The sequence below is a fragment of the Diadema antillarum genome, unplaced genomic scaffold (genome assembly GCF_040938485.1).
Source record: "Diadema antillarum isolate AM-2024a unplaced genomic scaffold, OU_Dant_1.0 seq00000793_RagTag, whole genome shotgun sequence".
Taxonomy (NCBI): Eukaryota; Metazoa; Echinodermata; class Echinoidea; order Diadematoida; family Diadematidae; genus Diadema; species Diadema antillarum.
The window spans coordinates 446018-465269 of NW_027271680.1; the positions used below are offsets into that span (position 1 = coordinate 446018).

At 41.4% G+C, this 19252-nt stretch overlaps 1 protein-coding gene across 1 annotated transcript in view; it reads left to right on the plus strand.

The window, feature by feature from the left end:
- Nucleotides 1-19252, plus strand: part of LOC139739305 (uncharacterized) — a 52579-nt gene that overhangs the window by 24344 nt on the left and 8983 nt on the right. Inside the window, exons 19-35 of the mRNA XM_071649921.1 lie at nt 1400-1639; nt 2749-2928; nt 3375-4004; nt 4527-4672; nt 5289-5400; nt 6226-6536; nt 6989-7207; nt 7976-8239; nt 8923-9232; nt 10677-10909; nt 12824-12974; nt 14318-14568; nt 15962-16451; nt 16953-17062; nt 17587-17763; nt 18348-18471; nt 18933-19196. Coding sequence (XP_071506022.1) covers nt 1400-1639; nt 2749-2928; nt 3375-4004; nt 4527-4672; nt 5289-5400; nt 6226-6536; nt 6989-7207; nt 7976-8239; nt 8923-9232; nt 10677-10909; nt 12824-12974; nt 14318-14568; nt 15962-16451; nt 16953-17062; nt 17587-17763; nt 18348-18471; nt 18933-19196 — 4212 coding nt within the window. The remainder of the gene's footprint in view (nt 1-1399; nt 1640-2748; nt 2929-3374; nt 4005-4526; nt 4673-5288; nt 5401-6225; nt 6537-6988; nt 7208-7975; nt 8240-8922; nt 9233-10676; nt 10910-12823; nt 12975-14317; nt 14569-15961; nt 16452-16952; nt 17063-17586; nt 17764-18347; nt 18472-18932; nt 19197-19252) is intronic.

Below are 19252 nucleotides of genomic sequence, written 5' to 3' on the forward strand. Positions count from 1 at the left end.
TCCAGAGTATTCTCAGGCAAGTGTCTGTGGGAAATGCATGTTGTAGCAAAATCAGCCTGTCTTCAATGGTCAAGGAAAGAATCTACAACGTAATAGAATGATTCAATATGGTGGTGGCATATCTGTCCCTATAGCTACATTTCTAATTTTGAATATATATATTTTTCCTGACAAGGGGGTTAACATGCAGTCATGTCAAAGTCATACAGTGAATTTTTTGTCATTATTGATTTGTCAATTGTTTCATATCTAAGGTAGATGTGTTTGGTCATCTGAAAAATCTTAAAAAAAGAAACAGAGTTGGTATGATCTGGTAAACATGAACACATTTATAAACACCTTTTTTTGCAAGATACCTAAATGATCATTTTAAAATAAGCTATCAAGAACAGTGTACTACCAATGTAACCATCCGTACTGAGCAACCATGTTAGATGACAAAATAGCCGCACAACATTTGATAAGGAAATACACATGGACAGTGTACATCTGTGTTGTTTGTGTTGTGTGATCAGTGTTTAAACTCCTCAAAGCCTATTACTGTGAAGTGTTAATGCTTATTTCCCCTGCTTTTGTTTTAAAGCCCTGTATTTACACACACGCCCTGTACATGTACATTCATTGTACGTCCGCCTATGGATTTGTGCTTTTATGTGATATCTATTCCTATACAGTATGATTTATATTTTGTCTCACATTGATGTCTCATGTACTTTGCATTTGTAAGTATTGGCCCTCATTCTTTTGACACTGCTTTACACCAGTTTTATGGCTCTTTGCTTTTACCCCCCCCCCCCCCCATCATGCTGTGGTCATTTCCCCCTTTTCCTGTCCTTTTGCCTGTCCTTTACCTTTGAATTGTTCCTGATCTTGTTTGATTTTGCCTCCCTATTCATCTATAGCCTTCACAGGTTGCCCTGGATGATCCTTGGGATCATCAATGGACCACCTCTTCCCTTCGTTTGTTCACCCCTTTGTTTGGTTAATCCCCCCTCCCTTTCTATCTGTTTGACCCCCCCTGCCCACCTACGTCCATCGTTTTCTTTGTCACGTGTCCCTAGCCCCTCCTAGCCCCTCCTAGACGGTGCATGTTGATTGTTATGTGTAGTCCATGTGTCTGCAAATCCTGTATGCTTGTCATTTTGCCTCTGACAAAGATTCTGTCAGGATCAAAAGCTTTGACCCCTTTTAACCCGTTGAGGACGAGTCCCGAGTACACTCAGGCAGGTGTCTATGGGAAATGTGTGTTGTAGCAAAATCAGTGCGTCCTCAACGGGTTAACTCCAAAGTGAAAATGTTGTTTTATTTGGGAACACTAACTGTCCTTTGCACATTGTAATGATATAGGAATCAATAGCATATCCACCACCACCTATTCATTACTTTTTCTTTGTTACAGCAAATGGAAATGGTCTGTCCGGCAGCACTGGAAGCTCGGGGGCGGGGCATGGTAGCAATGGGGGTCAAGGGTCATCGCAGCCCATTGCTGGCGTTTTGTATGGTTCCTTCCTCACCCCAAGCTCCTTTGGTTCGGTGGGTGGTTCCTCCATCTTTCCTCATCGAGGCGGGTCTCCAGGGGGTCGTCTGTTCCTCGGCGTATCTGATACCTTGCACGTAGATGGCACCATTAGTGCCACAGGTAGGCAAACTCACTCTTAGGATATTAGGTTTAGAGGTACCATGAATATCCTCCTTTGTCTCTTATTTCTCTACAAATACAAAACAAAACAATATTGTATAACACTACAGGCTGTATGCTATACTGTACTATACCATACTATACTAGACAATGCAATACAATAATTACATTTGTATAGCGCTCAAAGAAACTATTCATTGTTTCACAGCGCTTGACGTCAATGGTCTATAGCAAACTTATATCTATACACATAGACTGTATATTTATTTGATTTCTCTGTAATTGTATATAACCAAAACAATTTCAAATTTACAACCAAAAACAACTTATCCAAATTAATACACCATTATTCAGAAACACATAAACTGTACCAAAGAGGCAAAGGGAACAGGAACCCCCTATATCAGCACCCGGTACTGGAGTGCGGGGATACGAATGTGCGCGCCTCTCTATTAATTCATTTGTAAAGAAACCTTGATTGGATCGGTGCAAAGTTCTGGTACACAGTGACTGACTAGTTTAGAAACAAAGGTCTTTGTCATTCAACCTTGTAAGTGGAGCTGAACTTGAGAGTCCGGCCATCTGATGCAAAAAATCAGACCAATTAAATCCATGTGTAACAGTGCAACAGGACAGGGCAATAACATGAACTTTTGATTGTAAAATTGTAGATGACTTAATTTCTCGTAATGTTTTATACACAGGGAATAATTTTCCTGGTATCGCATAGCGATTAGCAATGCATTTTGGTGTGACTGCTATACAAAATATTGTTTGTGTAGCAATTTTATTACATCGAAGTGTGCACTAGTTTTTTGAAAATCTACCCCCCTCGATTAAAATTGCTATTCAATTTTGAGAAGGTAAATTATTCCCTGATAAACACACAAAGTTGTGAACATCCACATTGTAGCAACCTGTTCCCTCTATAAAATGGTTATTCCCACAACTCTTACCTCTGGTATACCAAGTCCCTATGAGTAAAGTGTTAACCCATTGAGAATGAGCTGATTTTGCTATAACTTGCGTTTCCCGTAGACACTTGCCCGAGTATTATCTGGACTAGTCGTCAAGGGGTTAAATTGGGGTATCTCATCTTCTTCCTACAGGTGGGGTGGGGGATTCCCCCCATGCAGGTGGAGGCAGTGCTGGCAGCATCTGGCTGGAGACGGAGACTCTGAATGGAGACGGGTTAATAGACGTGGAGGGCGGGGCAGGAGCGGATACCGGTGGAGGAGGAGGGGCAGGCGGAAGAGTGGCAGTCTACTACACCTACAATCACTACTCAGGTAAACTATTGAGTCACTCAGTGAAGGTGTTGTCAACTGTGAAAAAAAAATTGATTCATTTCAGTCCTCAGCTTTGATACTATAGCTTCATTAAGGTTGTAATAAAATGATCTGTTGATGTTTCTGATTCAACAAATTGTTTGGGAGTAGGCCTACCCTCAAACTCGACAATCATGGAACTAAAATGCAGAGGGCCTTGAGGTGAGGGACATTGGTTGCTGTTTGAAATAGTTGCTTATTTTCAATGTACATTCTATGCCACCCACTTTACACCAAATCTTCATTAAATTTTCTCCGTGCACATCATATGATAAAAACTTTGGCAAAAACATGTAGTCAATGCCATTCTCTATTGTGTCCATAGGCTTCGTACAGGAGAAATCAGTTTCCCGTAGGTCAACCTGTTCTTATTTCTTTGTGCTCTCTTTTAACTGGATGCGTCTTAGGATCCTTTGTAGGAGCAGGAGGTGACTCCCAGTTTGAACCCGGTGGTCCCGGCACCATCTACCTCCACAAGCTCCAGCCGCTGAATACCAGCACACTTCTTGATGCTACCCTACCCGAGGCGCAGATCACCCACGATTCTAACGTCACCGCACCCCGCACCAATCGCACCTTGTACCTGAACAACCTCGGGAGACTGCCTCGCGCTTCCCACCGAAATCTGACGGAGTTTTACTCGGCTTACGAGAGGGCCACGACCGTAACGTGGCTAGAACCTGGTCACGTGGCTGACATTGCGCGATGCCTTTGCAATGAGTCCAGTGATTACGAAGCTGATTTTGTCATCGATGAGTTACACATCTATGGTGGAGCCGAACTGGCCTTCATTGACCCCGCTAGACCAAGCGAGGGCCTCCATATGAGGCTCGGGACGATTGCCGGAGACAGGTCGGGACGGATGCTGATCGGGTTCAATCAGACCATGTTCGTTGCGCAGCCGGACTTTCCCCTGAGCGTGGACGTGTACCGCGGAGGAGACATAACATTGAACGGGGAGCTCATTGTGAGTGGCGTGACATTCAACATTGAGGGCGTCCTTCCACTGGCTGAAAACATAACAATAAGAGATGGAGGTAAATCATGTTTCTGAAAAAAGAAAATAAGTTTTTTCCTAAGAAGTTTGATGTTGTTTTTTTTGTAGATTTTTAAAAAGCCTGTCATGTTTGAAGGTGCAAGCAAATTGCTATTTCACTGTTTTTCTTTGTGAAGTAAATAAAACAGTCAACTTTGTAATCTGGATATCTGTTTATCACCATTATTTGATTTGCAATTTATTACTGTAGTAGAGACTATTCCTACATATCAGTTGATGAAATATTAGTTGTAAGGACTGTTCACAATGCAGACTTTACAATAATTGAATGGAGCATGAAATTAAAGGTTGAAATGAAAAAATGTCTGAACTCGGCTATTGTGCAATGCCTATATCGAAGTCTATTGTGGTACCCTTTTGGTGCAATTGGTGCAGTTGGACTCAAAAACATCAACAGTTCCATGGCATTGCGCCAATACTCAATTATGAAAACAAAAATATTAGAATGTGTTTGATATTGGCAGTCACCTATATCAACGTAATTCCTGCTAATATGTGCTAGGGGTACTCAACATGCATGAGATGGTAGGATTGGACGGTGAGGCCACGGAAGAAGTCGAGTTTAACGCCATTAGCATCAGGAACCATGGTACGCTCCTCTCTCACAATGGGGAGCAGAGACGGACGCTATCCGGAAAGTTTCTACAGGTAAGTTTTTGCACTGTTGGGGACATAGCCAATTATTTGTGGTGCTGTGGGGTGAGGTGGGAGGGGATGAAAACACACCTTCCATTAGTCTGTAAGCACAACAATATAAACATGGGCTTGAAATAGGACTCATGATCAGGCATAAATAGTCATCATCTCTTTCTTGCTGCGTAACTGTGTAAACTGGCATAATGTAAAATGCATATGAAATGACTTTGCTGTGTGATTTTTTTAATTTTTTTTTTACCAACATATCCTTATCCTACAAGATACAGATATATTCTGGATTAATGGGAAGGTTGTCCTGGCATCGCCCGAATGCACTTTGCCTGTATCAGTTGTCAGGCTATGTCAGGAAAGCCTCATACAAACTTGTTGGGTGTCAAGGAAAGTATTTGTTATCTACAAAGGTTTTGCATAAAATTTGCAAAGGAATACAAACGTATGTTACTAGCTGGTATATTGAATGTACATGCTACTTGCTCCTGGGTATGAAAGGTATAACCTTGATAGATATGAAGTTATCAGTACATCATGTATTTTGACGCCTCCTTGACTTACATGTATTGTTGTCCTAAGAATGCCTTTGACCCTTGGTACAATATGAATCCAACAGGTGTATGGTGGTGGCGAGTTGAGGTCGAGAAACCTCCATCTCGAGGTCGAGAGAGCCATAGTGGATTCATACGGCAGCATCTCCGTCAACGGTGGCGGCTACGATGCTGGAGGTAAGGCTATTGATGTGTGCTTTGTTTGTCATTAACCCGTTGAGGACGAGTCCTGAGTATACTCGGGGAAAGTGTCTATGAGAAATATGTGTTGTAGCAAAATCAGCCTGTCCTCAACGGGTTATTGATAGTAATTATCATTGATAGACACGTAGGCACCTGACGGGATTTGAAATCTGGACCTCCGATTAAAAATCAAGAATCTTATCCTCTATATCCCATTGCCCTTAGTTGGTTCATCGACTGGCTTACTTTCCTAGGTGATTGTCATAGGTGTCTAAAAACTGTCCCACTTGCTCTCTGTATAAAATCAATGCAACCCTCTTAACCCGTTGAGGACGGGCTGATTTTGCGAGAACATGCATTTCCCATAGACACTTGCCTGAGCATTTTCAGGACTCGTCCTCTACAGGTTAATATCCTTGTTTTATTCCTCTGAATATTATGCATGACTGTTGCACTGTTAAGAAGCAATGGTCTGTGTTTGAATAGTCAAATTATGGTTGAATTAATCAATGTCAATGCCACTAGCTTGGCAAGTTACAGCATAGTACATGGGACCATAAAGAGTAAAAGAAATATGAATATGACAACCTATATCATGCTTCTCAATTGTGCTCATAATGAAATGATGATATGCTTATATCATCCAGATTGTTATGTTACTATTGTCCCTTATGTGAGTCTTGCCACACTCCCATGTGCATGCTGCCATTTCCAGCCTTTCCCCATGCAATGTTAATGTCATTTTCAAAAGATGGCCACACAATAGTTAAATGGCACTGAGATTACTGTAAAATTTCTTCATACTGTCTTGACTGGTAGAGGGACTGGGGAGAGCCTATGATTCAACTGGAGCATCCCATGGTGGTGAGGGGGGTGGTCAGCATTCCTCAGACATCGTCCCTCCAGCGTACGGCTCCTTCACCCTACCAGGGATGTTTGGTAGCGGGGGAAGGGAGGGTTCTGGGGCCTCCGGAGGGGGAATCCTGTCGGTAAGCGTCAGCGACGAACTGAGAGTTGAAGGTCGCATCTCTGCCGATGGTTCGGACTCGCCTTCCGCAGAGGGAGGGGGAGCTAGTGGTGGAAGTATTCTGATTCGAGCAGAGACCATCCATGGCACTGGAACTATCTCGGTGAGTAACTATGTGATGAAACATCACAAAAGCTTGATGAAGCTACGGAAGATTGACTTCCTTCTTCTATGTGGTAAATGCAGATTGTCCACTCAAGTTTTCATGTGATTAATGACTTATCTGGCATTATTTACCACCCAAACCTGCTTCAAATAGGAAAGAAAGACCGTAGCGAAAAGCACGTGGCTTGGGGAGGAGGCGCTGCTGTTTCCCGCTCTCCCCTCCCTCTCCGTTCTCTGGCTCATGACTTGAAGTCTGCAATTCAGGTAGAAAATGACTGCGCTATCTAGTAACTACTACATGGGTATAACTCAACCTGTACTCTTACGCTCAGAAGTTTGCAGAAAAGCGATACAAATGTATTACTGATCTCTCCGAGACATGTGTAGTACACTAGTAGTGTGTTGAACTGTTTGATAAACACACTGTATGTGTTTGTTTTATACCACTAGTCCAATGGGGGCGCTGGTCAAGGTGGTGGCGGCGGAGGTCGTATGGCACTCTACTACCAGTACCTCAGTGAGGGAATCGCTCACCAGGTCAAGGGAGGTGCCTGTAGCGGGTTGACGTGCGAACATGGCGCGTCAGGAACGGTCTATCTGAAGCAAGAGGGTGACGTGGAGAGGAGAGTCCTAAAGTCGTACAATAACTTTCCAACAGCAAGCTCTCAGGTATGACACTAATGACTGACTACTGACAACACATTCTTGATGTTTAGGTTAAATTATTCTTCCACAATTACTAACCCTGCTATACCAAAAGGCAAAACAAGCATGTGTAGTAGCAACGAAGCTACAGTCATTAGATGAAGCTATATAAGACAGCAGTCCCTACAACTGTATGTACAGAGTTTACCATGATCTATGCATTTGATTTCATCATGTGTTGTGCATACTTCTGCAAGTGATCATAATCATATGAATTTGAATCATTGTAAAAGATTATACTGTATCTTTGATTCAAACATTACTTTTGTCACTTTACTGCTTCCACCAGAGTTTAGTAGTGACTTTACTTGAAAGTTCTAGGTATTCTAATTGCTATGGTCACATTATCTGTAGCTCAAACATCATCCTCAGAAGAGAATTGGACTATCTGGGTGAGGTAAACCCTCAGACCATTTGCAAGAATCGACCTCTGCTGGTTACATTCCAAGAGCAAGATGTTATATTGTTGAAAAATGTGGTATTAAATGTCATTATGTGATACCTTCCAAACTTCTTGGAGGAAAGAGTTGTTGTTTTTTTTAATTTCTTTTCTTCCGTGCAAATAACAACACAAGAGGAAATCAAACTATTACAGAAGTTCAATGTCCACAAAATCAATGCCAACATAAGCACTGGTATCTAAGCAAATCATATCAGTAGGCTATGAAAATAATGGGTCTGATAGAATAGAGCGAATTGGATATTGACTTATCCCTGAATTTTCTTGGCCAGACGAGAAGGACGGTCATTCCCCTCCCACCTGGCTCCAACCCGGACCACGATCTCGACCTGCTGGACATTGGTCAGTATGCCCATGTGGAGGTAGAGGCGGTGGACATTGGCGGGGAGCCCGAGCCAGATGCCTGGCAGAGGAGTCTACGTGTGTCGAATGTCGCGGGAGACTTCCGGGGCACGCTGCATGTTGGAGAAAACGACACTGTGTGGATTGGGGAGAATTCTACCACAAGGATTCCTTTTAGTGTTGTTGTGTATCAGGTATGCACTCTGTTAACTGTGAGGTCTGCTCTTATTTCCTATGGCAGTTTCTTTTATTATTCTACATCTATTCCCCACTACACAGCACAAAATGATTCATTCGATAATTTACTACTTCAAGTACAGTTGCAATTTTGTATTGTTGAAAACCAGAGCAGTGATTTGACTCAGTCAGTACGAGCATGTGTGCCTCCTAATCCAAATGCCCAGCTTCATTTCCCCAAGTCTACATTGTACCTTGATAGCAATGTTGTTGGTAATTATACAGTCCCCTCTGGTAAGAATACAAAATACTCTGTCCCTCAGTTAGGACATAAGATGGAGGTTCCATGTGCGAGAGAGTCATGACAACTCATTCATTCATCTGTCTTAAAGAGCATTCACAAGACAGTTTTGTATTAACCCGTTGAGGGTGAGTCCCAATTATATGCGGTCAAGTGTCTATTGGAAGTGTGCGTTATAGCAAAATTGGCCTGTCCTCAACGGGATAAAATTAGCTTGCCTCACGCTTAATTGGACCCCAAGGAAGACCAGCTAGTGCAGATGAATATGGGCTATTGTAATAGCCATAATTGCAGATGAAAAACAAAACCAATCAAATCAGATTTTCTACTGGGTTTTTGATCTCGCAAGTAAAGAGGAAAATGTATGTCACCTGCATGCATCTATCTGTTTTCAAACAGAATGGCACGGCCCATTTGCCACCAACTTCCCTCTTCCAAGAGGTAGATCTGACCTTGCTCGGGGGTAGCGTTGAGGGTGTGGCTACCCTGGAAATCGGCAAGAATGCCCTGCTGACCTTTGACCCCATGGCTCGTGTCAATGCTGAGGCGGCCAGCGAGATGTACCTCGACTCCTTGCTAGTGCTCGGGGGTGGAGCGCTAGAGTTCACGGGAAGCGTCTCGGCCAATCAGGAGCTCCGAATGAACCTCAGTGGGAAGCTGTTGGTGCGAGGAGGCGGAGTCATGCAAGCCAACAAGCTGTCAGTCACAGGTTTGTTGATACAGTCTGGTGTGAAAGGATCATCACTACTGTGGGATTTACTTGTACATTGTATGTTTGTCTTTTCTGCAAAGCAGAATCAACAGGTTAAGTTGGCTTAATTAACACATGCCATAAAAATTTGTGTTCATGCTGGACAGATTTCCTCACCTATAAGGTCCTAGTATAAGTATGAGCCATATATACTTGTTGTTGATTTGAATAGCTCTTGCATGCAGACACAATTTTCCTGCAATTTTCATATTGTATGACGAGGCACTTCCCCGTGGTACATTGTGTAAGATGAATATTCAATCTAGAAGAACATTATCATTGAATGTGTGTGTGTTACAACATTATGTTGCCTGTTCTGATATTGTACACTTTGCAGAATAAACTTTTTCAGAAAACTTTTATTCTGAAACAAAAGAAACTATATCTGATTTTTTAATGAAAATGAATATATATATCAAAAGCAAATACAACAAAAGCATTTGCAATTGTAGTTTCTCAGCTTACAAGTATCATTTCAGACTTCTCCACTTCAGATAAGATGTTACCTTCAGTATTTGTGAATTCATTCAGGACAATTGATGTCTGGATACCAACCACCAAATATGATTATTTGGTGCCTGAGTATTGATAATGATCAAATATCTTACTCACTGAATTGACTGGGTGTGAATTTTGGGATATTGAATTCTGGAGTCAAAGGGGCCTGAGCTTTTGATCCTTGCAGAATCTTCGTCAGAGGCGAAATGACAAACAGGCAGGGACAGCAATCACATAGAAGGACTACACACAACAAGAACAGTCAGGGGAGGGCTAGGTACCCATAACAAAAGAAAACAAAAGGAGTAGGTTGGAGGTCATGGGCATGGAGCCCAACAGGTAAAGGGAGGGGGATTAAACGAAGGTGGACAGACAAAAAGAGGAGGGTCAGTGATGATCCCGAGGGGGGGGGGGGGGGAACCTCTGAAGGATAAGGATGAATAGGGGGGCAACATCAAACAAGATGAGGAACAACAGAGGGATAAAGAAAGGAAAAGAGTGAAATAGCAATGGCAAGAGTGGGGGGAGGGGCTGAGCAAGCAGCAAGCCCTAACCTGGTGTACCAAGGAGAGACAACAAAATGAAAGTAAGAGTCAACCAACAAATGCAAGTTGTCAAACATATCAAAGTGTACATATAAAAAATATTGAATTCTGATACATTTCCTTTGATACATTGACTCAAAGAAAGCTATGCTATGACACTGTCTAACGATGTGGTTTATTGAAAATTTTTCCCATGATTTCAGCAGATGAGTGTACAGTAACAACTTGACACTAATCCAGGAGAAGTTTTAGTTTTTATATGACTCTAAACAAGATTGGAGTCTATGTAACAAGCAAGTAATGAGTACAAATTGTATGAGGCAAGGTATGCAAATGAGTTTTTGCTTTGATTTGAACAGCGGGAGACATTGAAATTGATCAGGATGCTACAGTGGACGTCAGTGGTCGGGGCTGGCCAGCGGGTATGGGCCCTGGGCTAGGCATCTTTGGACTTCTTGGAGGATCAGGTGCCTCTCATGGGGGCCGAGGTGGCAGGGGCGCTGGTACCGGGTCCAGTAGCCCCGCCTATGGGGATGTGACACGCCCCTTAGAGTATGGTAGCGGGGGAAGTCTACTCAGTGGAACAGCTCAGGTGAGTCATGGATATGGTGTGGTATTAATATGAAGAAATATTTACTTTTTTCTTCAAATTTTGCCTACAAAGATTTCACTAAAAGTCTAGAAGGTTTTCACTCTGTCAAATGTCCTCTATTTACTGGTGACACAACATTTTTGTTCCTGCAACAATAACTATTACTATTATTAATTAACTTAGGGTTAGAGTTGTGATAGCCAAGTTATAGGTTTAGTTTGATGTGAGGATTAGGATTAGGGTTAGGATTGTGTTTGTGGGTAGAATTTATGTTTGGCTTAATAGTGTACAGATATTTTGCGTGAGCAGTTGTCACAGGAGTAAATGTCACGGAACCATGGAGTATGTACTTACATCATGAATTATTGTGAACAATTGTCACAGGAGCAAATGTCACGGAACTATACGTACGTCATGAATTATATTGATAGCTGCTTTATAGACAACTAGCTTGTTATTTTGATTTTAAAGGGATCGTACAGTTTTGGTTGAGACCTAATTTCAGGTTTCTAACATTTTTTTGGTGAGATAATGAGAAACTTCCTATGAAATATGAAAGAGCATGCCTGTAATTCTATGAGGAATTCAACGTTTATTTGATGAAAATTGGTTTTGAAATGGCTGAGATATCAAAAAAAGAGCGATTCTAATAAAGTGTGGGACCCACACTTTATTACGATCACTTTGTTGTCCCCGCTGAACGAGTTCGAGCAGGGGACTATGAAACGGGCTCCGTACGTGTGTGTGTCCGTGTGTGCGTCCGTCCGTGCGTTCGTCCGTGCGTCCGTGCGTCCGTGCGTCCGTGTGTGATCAAAATGTTCAATTTGCTACTTCTCTGTCATTTATGAGCCAATTTTGATTCTGTTTGCTTTATATGATAGCACTACGTGGGAGCTTTGAAACTTCTGCACAGAATTTCAGTTGTGACCTTTGACCTTGACCTTTGACCTATATTGTACATTTTGCTTCAAAATGCTACTCCTTCGCCATTTCTAACCCGATTTCGATTCCGTTTGCTTTATGTGATGGCACTAGGTGAGGGCTTCAAAACTTCCACACAGAATTTTGACCTTTGACATCTTTGACCTTTGACCTTGATTTTTGACCAATATTGTACATTTTGCTACAAAATGCTACTCCTTCGCCATTTCTAACCCGATTTCACTTTCGTTTGCTTTATGTGATGGCACTAGGTGAGGGCTTCAAAACTTCTACACAGAATTTTGACCTTTGACTTCTTTGACCTTTGACTTTGACCTTTGACCCTGATTTTTTACCTGTATTGTACATTTTGCTACAAAATGCTACTCCTTCGCCATTTCTAACCCAATTTCGATTCCGTTTGCTTTATGTGATGGCACTAGGTGAGGGCTTCAAAACTTCTACACAGAATTTTGACCTTTGACTTCTTTGACCTTTGACCTTGATTTTTTACCTGTATTGTACATTTTGCTACAAGATGCTACTCCTTCGCCATTTCTAACCCGATTTCGATTCCGTTTGCTTTATGTGATGGCACTAGGTGAGGGCTTCAAAACTTCTACACAGAATTTTGACCTTTGACTTCTTTGACCTTTGACCTTGATTTTTGACCTATATTGTACATTTTGCTACTAAATGCTACTTCCGGCGGGGACATATATTACGCACCGCGTAATTTCTACTTTTCCTTGTTTCACTTTGTTTTTGGATGTTTCAGTCATTCCAAACCCGATTTTCATCAAATAAACTTTGAATTCCTCTTAAAATGGTATGCTCTGTACTATATCATAAGTGTTTTCTTGGTATCTCACAAAAAGTTAAAAGCCCAATTCTCATCTCCACCAATACTGTACTATCCCTTTAAGGCGCGTGTCATTAAATTGTTGATATTTCCGCCTCAGCAGCTAATAACTATTGATAACTGATTTACAGACATCTAGTGGTGGTGGAGTTGTCAGTTTCCATGCAAGGCGTAATTTTCTACTGGATGGTGAGATTCATGCTAGTGGGAGGGACGCCAACCAGGTGCGGACGGGCGGAGGAAGCGGAGGCAGTGTTTGGCTTTCAGGGGCAACTGTCACAGGTATGCACTACAGTGTACATTTATATATGTACATTAACCCATCGAGGATGGACTGATTTTGCTACAACACGAATTTCCCATAGACACCTGCCCGAGTATACTCACGACTCGTCCTCAAAGGGATAATGTGTACATGATATCATATGTATACATAATTTGTAATATCATATATGTACCTTGGAAGTGGGCATAAGTTATACCAAATTTTTTGCCTCTCTGCACCAATAAGAATGATTAATTTCTGTGTGGTAGGCTCTGTGCAGCTGGAGTACAATGTACATGGACAATATTGAAAACTTCATCCGAGTTAAAGTCATCTATCTTACTTGCCCAAAATTTCTTTAGATTTTATTTTGAATGTGTTGATTGAAGAGATCTCTACTTCGTATCAAGATGGTGGACAGTTACCATATTCCATTACCACTCTGAGAAAAAGAGGATCAACCCAACTTTTTTGCTTCTTCAAACCATTAAATTGATGTCCTCCTGTTTGGCTGCTGGTGGAAGAGTCAAAGAAGTCAGATGACTAAAAATCATTTATATACCCTGTACAATTTTAGAGGTTTGTTTCATTTCTGATCTACGACGTTTGTAGACCAGTGAAGGTACAATTGTAGCTTTAATTAAGTGTTCAAGCTGTGATGCATATTGCAGACATTGGAGGGTGTGCACTTCTCACATAATGTCCATGTGAAGATATCTATTTCCTCCAATAATAATATTTATGAGGTAAAAATGTGTACATTGTATTTAGGCAAAGATAATTGATTTTAATGTGACCAATTGGCTTTCAAAGTGGTGCTGTCCAACTAGTTTATTGAGTAACTGTGTATCTTTTTATACTGGAGTTAAGTTCCCTGTTGCACTGTTTACCTTTGGAGCATTTTTAAAAATGATTTTAAACCTCATTTCCTGAACCGTTACAAGCCTTAATAAGCAAATGCATGCAGGCATCTTGGGGTTCTTTTGTCAGAGCAAACAAGCAAACAAGAAGAAACAAAACCAGACAAAGAAACACAAACACTCCAAACAGCAAAAACAAAACTTAAGTTTTGAGAAATGCAAACATTTTCTGAGTGATAGACATAACAAATCATTATCAGTGATTTTCAGTGATAAAGGAGAAAGAATGAGGGGATTGTTGTTTTTCACTTAAATTGTTAGAACACTAACTGTATGTCAGTAGGAATCAACAACTCCCCTCTGACATTTAAACACGTACAAACACACACACACACATTCTCCCTCACAGAGCAGACCATATCAAGAAGTCACGATCTTGTGCTATTTTTGCTGTGAATTTGAGCCATGTCATTTTCATGTCTTATCATCACTTCGTGTAGGTCGGGGACTCATTGTGTCAGACGGCGGGGACGCCACCTGCGTTCCAAACTGCAACAAGTGCGACGCCGAGCTCCGCTGCCTCGAGTGCACCAACTTCAAGTTCTGGATAGACTACAACTGTGTCGACTCCTGCTCCGACCCAGACAACGAGAGGTACATTTCTAGTCGGTGGTACTGTTACAGGCATTCTTATTTGGATGGATGTGAGGACGGAAGGTACTGCAGAGGAGAAACTGATGGTGGCATAAAGGTACGTCGACATGAAAGCTGTTGTTTTGACAGATTAACACTCCATGTTCCACATTCGCCTGACCGACTCAGACGACAGCGTGCCAAGTTTGCATATTTTGTTCAATCATGCGAAAAAACCCACTTAAACCGATCAATAAATCACCAAATGCCACAATGCAATGAAAGCACCACTCACAGCTTCATTCCTGTTGATGTACAGGTGTGTACTAGCTTACATTATGTGGTGATTAAATATCAAGCGGTGCTACCTATTGGATTTGTGAATAAATTCTAAGTTTTTGTCACTGTCTTGAGTACAAAAGTCATGCCAAGAAAATAATGTACAGTGTAGCTACTGGTCATTTGAAAAAAAAAAATCATATCTTTGCCAAAAATTCACATCAAATCAAAGCTTGGCAATTTCCCTATAACTTTTTACGTTACATGTCAGGCATAGCAAAAATTAATTAAAAGTTACATAGACTGGAAAAACAGAATGTTTTCGTGAAGCATACCTTTGTTGCAGTCTCAGAATAATGTGGCACACAGGGGGGTTACACTGGTGTGTGAAGAGTTAACCAACTATTTGAAATGTGATTACAGCAGCACATACAAAATGTGTACTATAATCACGAAGCCAGAAATGCAGCTGCTACAACACTGCAGTTATATATTTGCATTTTAGATATGTTTGATGAAATGACCATGTAACATTACCATGCAGAACTGCCAAGGCTTTATATTTCCTTATTTCATCCAAGGGTGTTGAGAAAGTGTTAGATATGAAGGTACATTGCAGATATGTGTACAGTTAGCTTCTCCTAAATAGAGCCCTTCATAATTATAAGCTCTTTGATGTCAACACTGCATAGAGAAATATGTAGGATCACTTTAAACATCTGTTACACCAGGATCCTATTCAAAATCAATATTGGGTTTGATTCAGTAGAAGATTGAAATAAAACTGAACAAAATTGAAGTCCTTTGAGGTGTAATTATATATAATCTACATATTAGGCAACATGTTCCTTTATGAGGTTTTTGCCTCAACTTACATGTCTGCTTACATTCTTGACCTGTTTGTGAGGCAAATAGTGTCTATACAATGTACACTGTATATACATATGTGAGTATGTTCTTCCAATATATTTGTCTTACATAACCCCTGGAAAATGTATTCTTGGGTTCTGGATGAGTAAGAGTAGATATAGATATATTGAATCATCTGGGGGGTCATTGTTAATCAATTTGTAATTTGTGCTAATTTAGTGACAGTCAATGAAATTGTGAAGCCATTGAAGAGGATGGGATATTCCAATGTACAGAAGTTTTTGGTAAGGAGGTTTATAATGAACTGAACTCCACTAGATTTGAAACACCTTTGCCTGGCTTGCATGCACACACTTTTGTAGGAAATCGGAGGTGGTGGATCGGGTGGACGCATCGCGGTGCACGCAACCGTCAGAAACACCTTCCGCGGCGTCCTGCAAGCCTACGGTGGCCAGAGCCAGCAGGAGCAGGGTGCAGCGGGCACCATTTACACCACCACGGTCGTCTCAAATGTCACCCAGGGAACCCTCCTCATCGACAACAAAGATTTCCAGCCAATCCAGGAGTTTCTGCCGGCCGATCGAGATCTGGACAGCAGTCGCACGTACGTCTTTGCCAATCCCGACGACCCGCCCTTGCGTTTGGAGTGCCTAGATGTCAGAGGTCATGCGCACGTGGTCTTCGGGAGTACCTCCGATGAGGCAGGGGAGATCCGGTGCAGTGAAGTTGTCGGCGATGGTTCTGGTCTCTTGCACATCACTCCAGATGCTTCTCTGCACATCTCTGACTCAACTTCTGTGTTTCCTGTGTCGTTCAGGAGCTACAGAAACTCGTTCCTGGGCCTTCCAAATGGTGCGTATGGTGCTATTGTGATCCTGGAGGTGCCTTATCATGATTCGTTCAGTAGTTTTTCCACTTCTGCAAACTTTATGCTATAATAATTTCAAGGGTGTTTCATTTTAATTCAAATTTTCATCAAGCATAACAACAATCAAATGCAATCTGAGAGTTTTAGAATATTAAATAATGCCTTCATATAAAACAAGAAACATTAGAGTTCAGACCCATGAAATATCCTCAGATTGAAATATATTCAGTGTGTTGCTTAGTTTGGTGGTAATCAGAGCATAACTCTGAAAATGTGTAGATTAAGTTTTTCTTCAACTGCAAGCAGACATTACAGCTAGATAACATTATCTGTTCAGCCATCCCAAAATTTGGAAAAAGCTCAAAGGAGAGGTTGTGATATTTTGTTGTTGTTTGCAGGTTGGTTGTGAAGAGTTATTTACTACGATGTGTGAGCTGATTTCCATCTTATGTTTACAAATGTGGCTTTGGCATCTGTATTTTCAGTAACATATCTGAGTGACCTGGTCCATGATAAGATCTATGTGGAGGGAACTCTTGATGACGTACAGGATTTGACCATTGGATCTGGACTCCAAGTCCTTGTCCAAGATCAGGTAAGCCCATTCAATGTACTGTCATTGTGTGTATATTATAGACATTGTCAAGTAATACTGAACTTACTTATTTTGAAAGAAAAAAAAAAGTTTATCAGACATTAAATGCATAATTCTGTCAAGAAAGAACATGCCAATTATTTTTTACAGCAATCACAATATTGTTATAGAATTCTTTTTACCATAAGGTTCTTTGAGAAAACAAGGATCTGTAAAAAGAAATGCTCTTAGTCCTTGTTTATGAATTCCATTCATCATTACAAAATGTGTATGTAATCTTGCTACTACCATTCTATTTCTATGTGGTTCACTGTTTTTATGTGTGCTACATGTTTGTATCTACCACTTGTATGATGTGTAAGAAAATATATTCTCCTTATTCTCTGGCAATAAGGCCACACCTCTGCATAGTGACCGGTTAATACAAGAGATAATGTAAGACTGCAAACAAGACTGATTCTAATGCACTCTTACATTCCTTTCATGATAACCAAATCCTTTATTTTGCATCATGGTCTGAATAGGGGAGATCAGCGGGACTCCCAGCCCAGAGTCTAGGCATGAACTCACTGCGGATCCTTGCCGACGGACTGCTCAGTTCTCACTACAAATCTTCTCTTGAGTTTGACGATGTCGACCGTCCGTCCTTGACGCTGGAGCTCACTGATTCTCTCCATCTTCTACCAGGTGGACAACTTCAGGTGAGACATGCTGATGGTTGTGGGAGAGGGGGGGGGGGGGACTAGTCGTCACCTTGGTGCTCATATTGAACAGTAGCAAAATATGAATGTGGAAGTTATTCAGAAGCAAAACAAAGTGCTACACTACAAACAGCATTAGCAGTTCAAGTACTTGGCTATGCATGGTTCATTGTGTCTGAATTCTCCATCGATTTGATAGTATGAACATCTTTGCAGGTGAACGCAGCCACTTCAATCTACCAGTCATCTACAATGCGAGAAAAAAAATATAATTATGTATTCGTGTGACGTGCCGACAAATAAACGTTCTACCAAGGAGGTATCCTTGGTTCTACTTCTGTGGCTGCTATACATGATAGAATATTCCCACTTGGGACTATTGGGCTGCTGGTGTTATGTAACAGTATGTAAGACATGTTTTTTTTTTTTTTTTTTTCTAGTGGAGATTTCCCTAGATACCACAGATGTGTGGTTTAACGATACTCGCTCTAGTCTGTAACTATTATGATAGCTTTGTATTAAACACAAAGAACAATTGTTCGAAGATTTGGAGTAGGAACTTCAGTTTTTCCTCTTTCTGGCAGGGAAATTGGATCGACGTGACAGCAGGCCGAATTGTAGAGGTCGATTCCGCCGGGGTCATCGACGTGAGTGGTCAGAGTCCTGTTAGGCCCACAGACTTTGAAAGCGGTTACCACGGAAACACAGGTATTCTGTCATTCCTCTTTGCTGTCCATACATATTTCTTTTTCAGTTTCTGAATCAGTAACTCATATTAAGATAGTATTGTACAAGACAGCTACTGGCTTGGACAGAAAACTTTGATGAGAAATGAAAGTTAATTCTCCTGAAAAGAAAATGAATTGCATATATCTTCCAAAAGCCCCAAATCTCCCATCATTCACCTGACACTGAATAAACAGAAAATTGTGTTCACTGAATGTCGCACAATTTTCCAGAAAGCAGGACAAGATTTAGAAATATACAGCAGACATGAGTGACCTGAGTTTGTGTCATTCAAACTTGCAACATCACACTTTGATGATATGATCCAGTTGACGTATCATGGAAAAAAACACCTCCCTGATCATAATTCATAACTTTGCCTGTTAGCAGTTGGAGATTAACTAGGTCATGTACTTGTTAAATTAATTTCTCTTTGCTTCCAGGATCATCCGGTGGCAGTCTTGGTGGGACTGGAGGTCGTAGCTATGACCAGTCCATCCCGGCTCCTCCCAGGGGGTCTGTGTTTTACCCCCGGGACTTTGGTAGCTGTGGAGGGCAGACCGATGAGGGAGCAATTGGCTATGGAGGGGGTGTCATCTCCTTGAGTGCGAGGAAGATTGACCTCAATGGCAAACTTCTAGCAGATGGTGCATCGTCTACCGGTGGCCGAAATGGTGGAGGAAGCGGAGGCTCCGTTCTTGTTGACGGTATCAGCAAACATTTCTGAAAACATTTTCATTTTGCAGTAACAAAAAGTTATGAA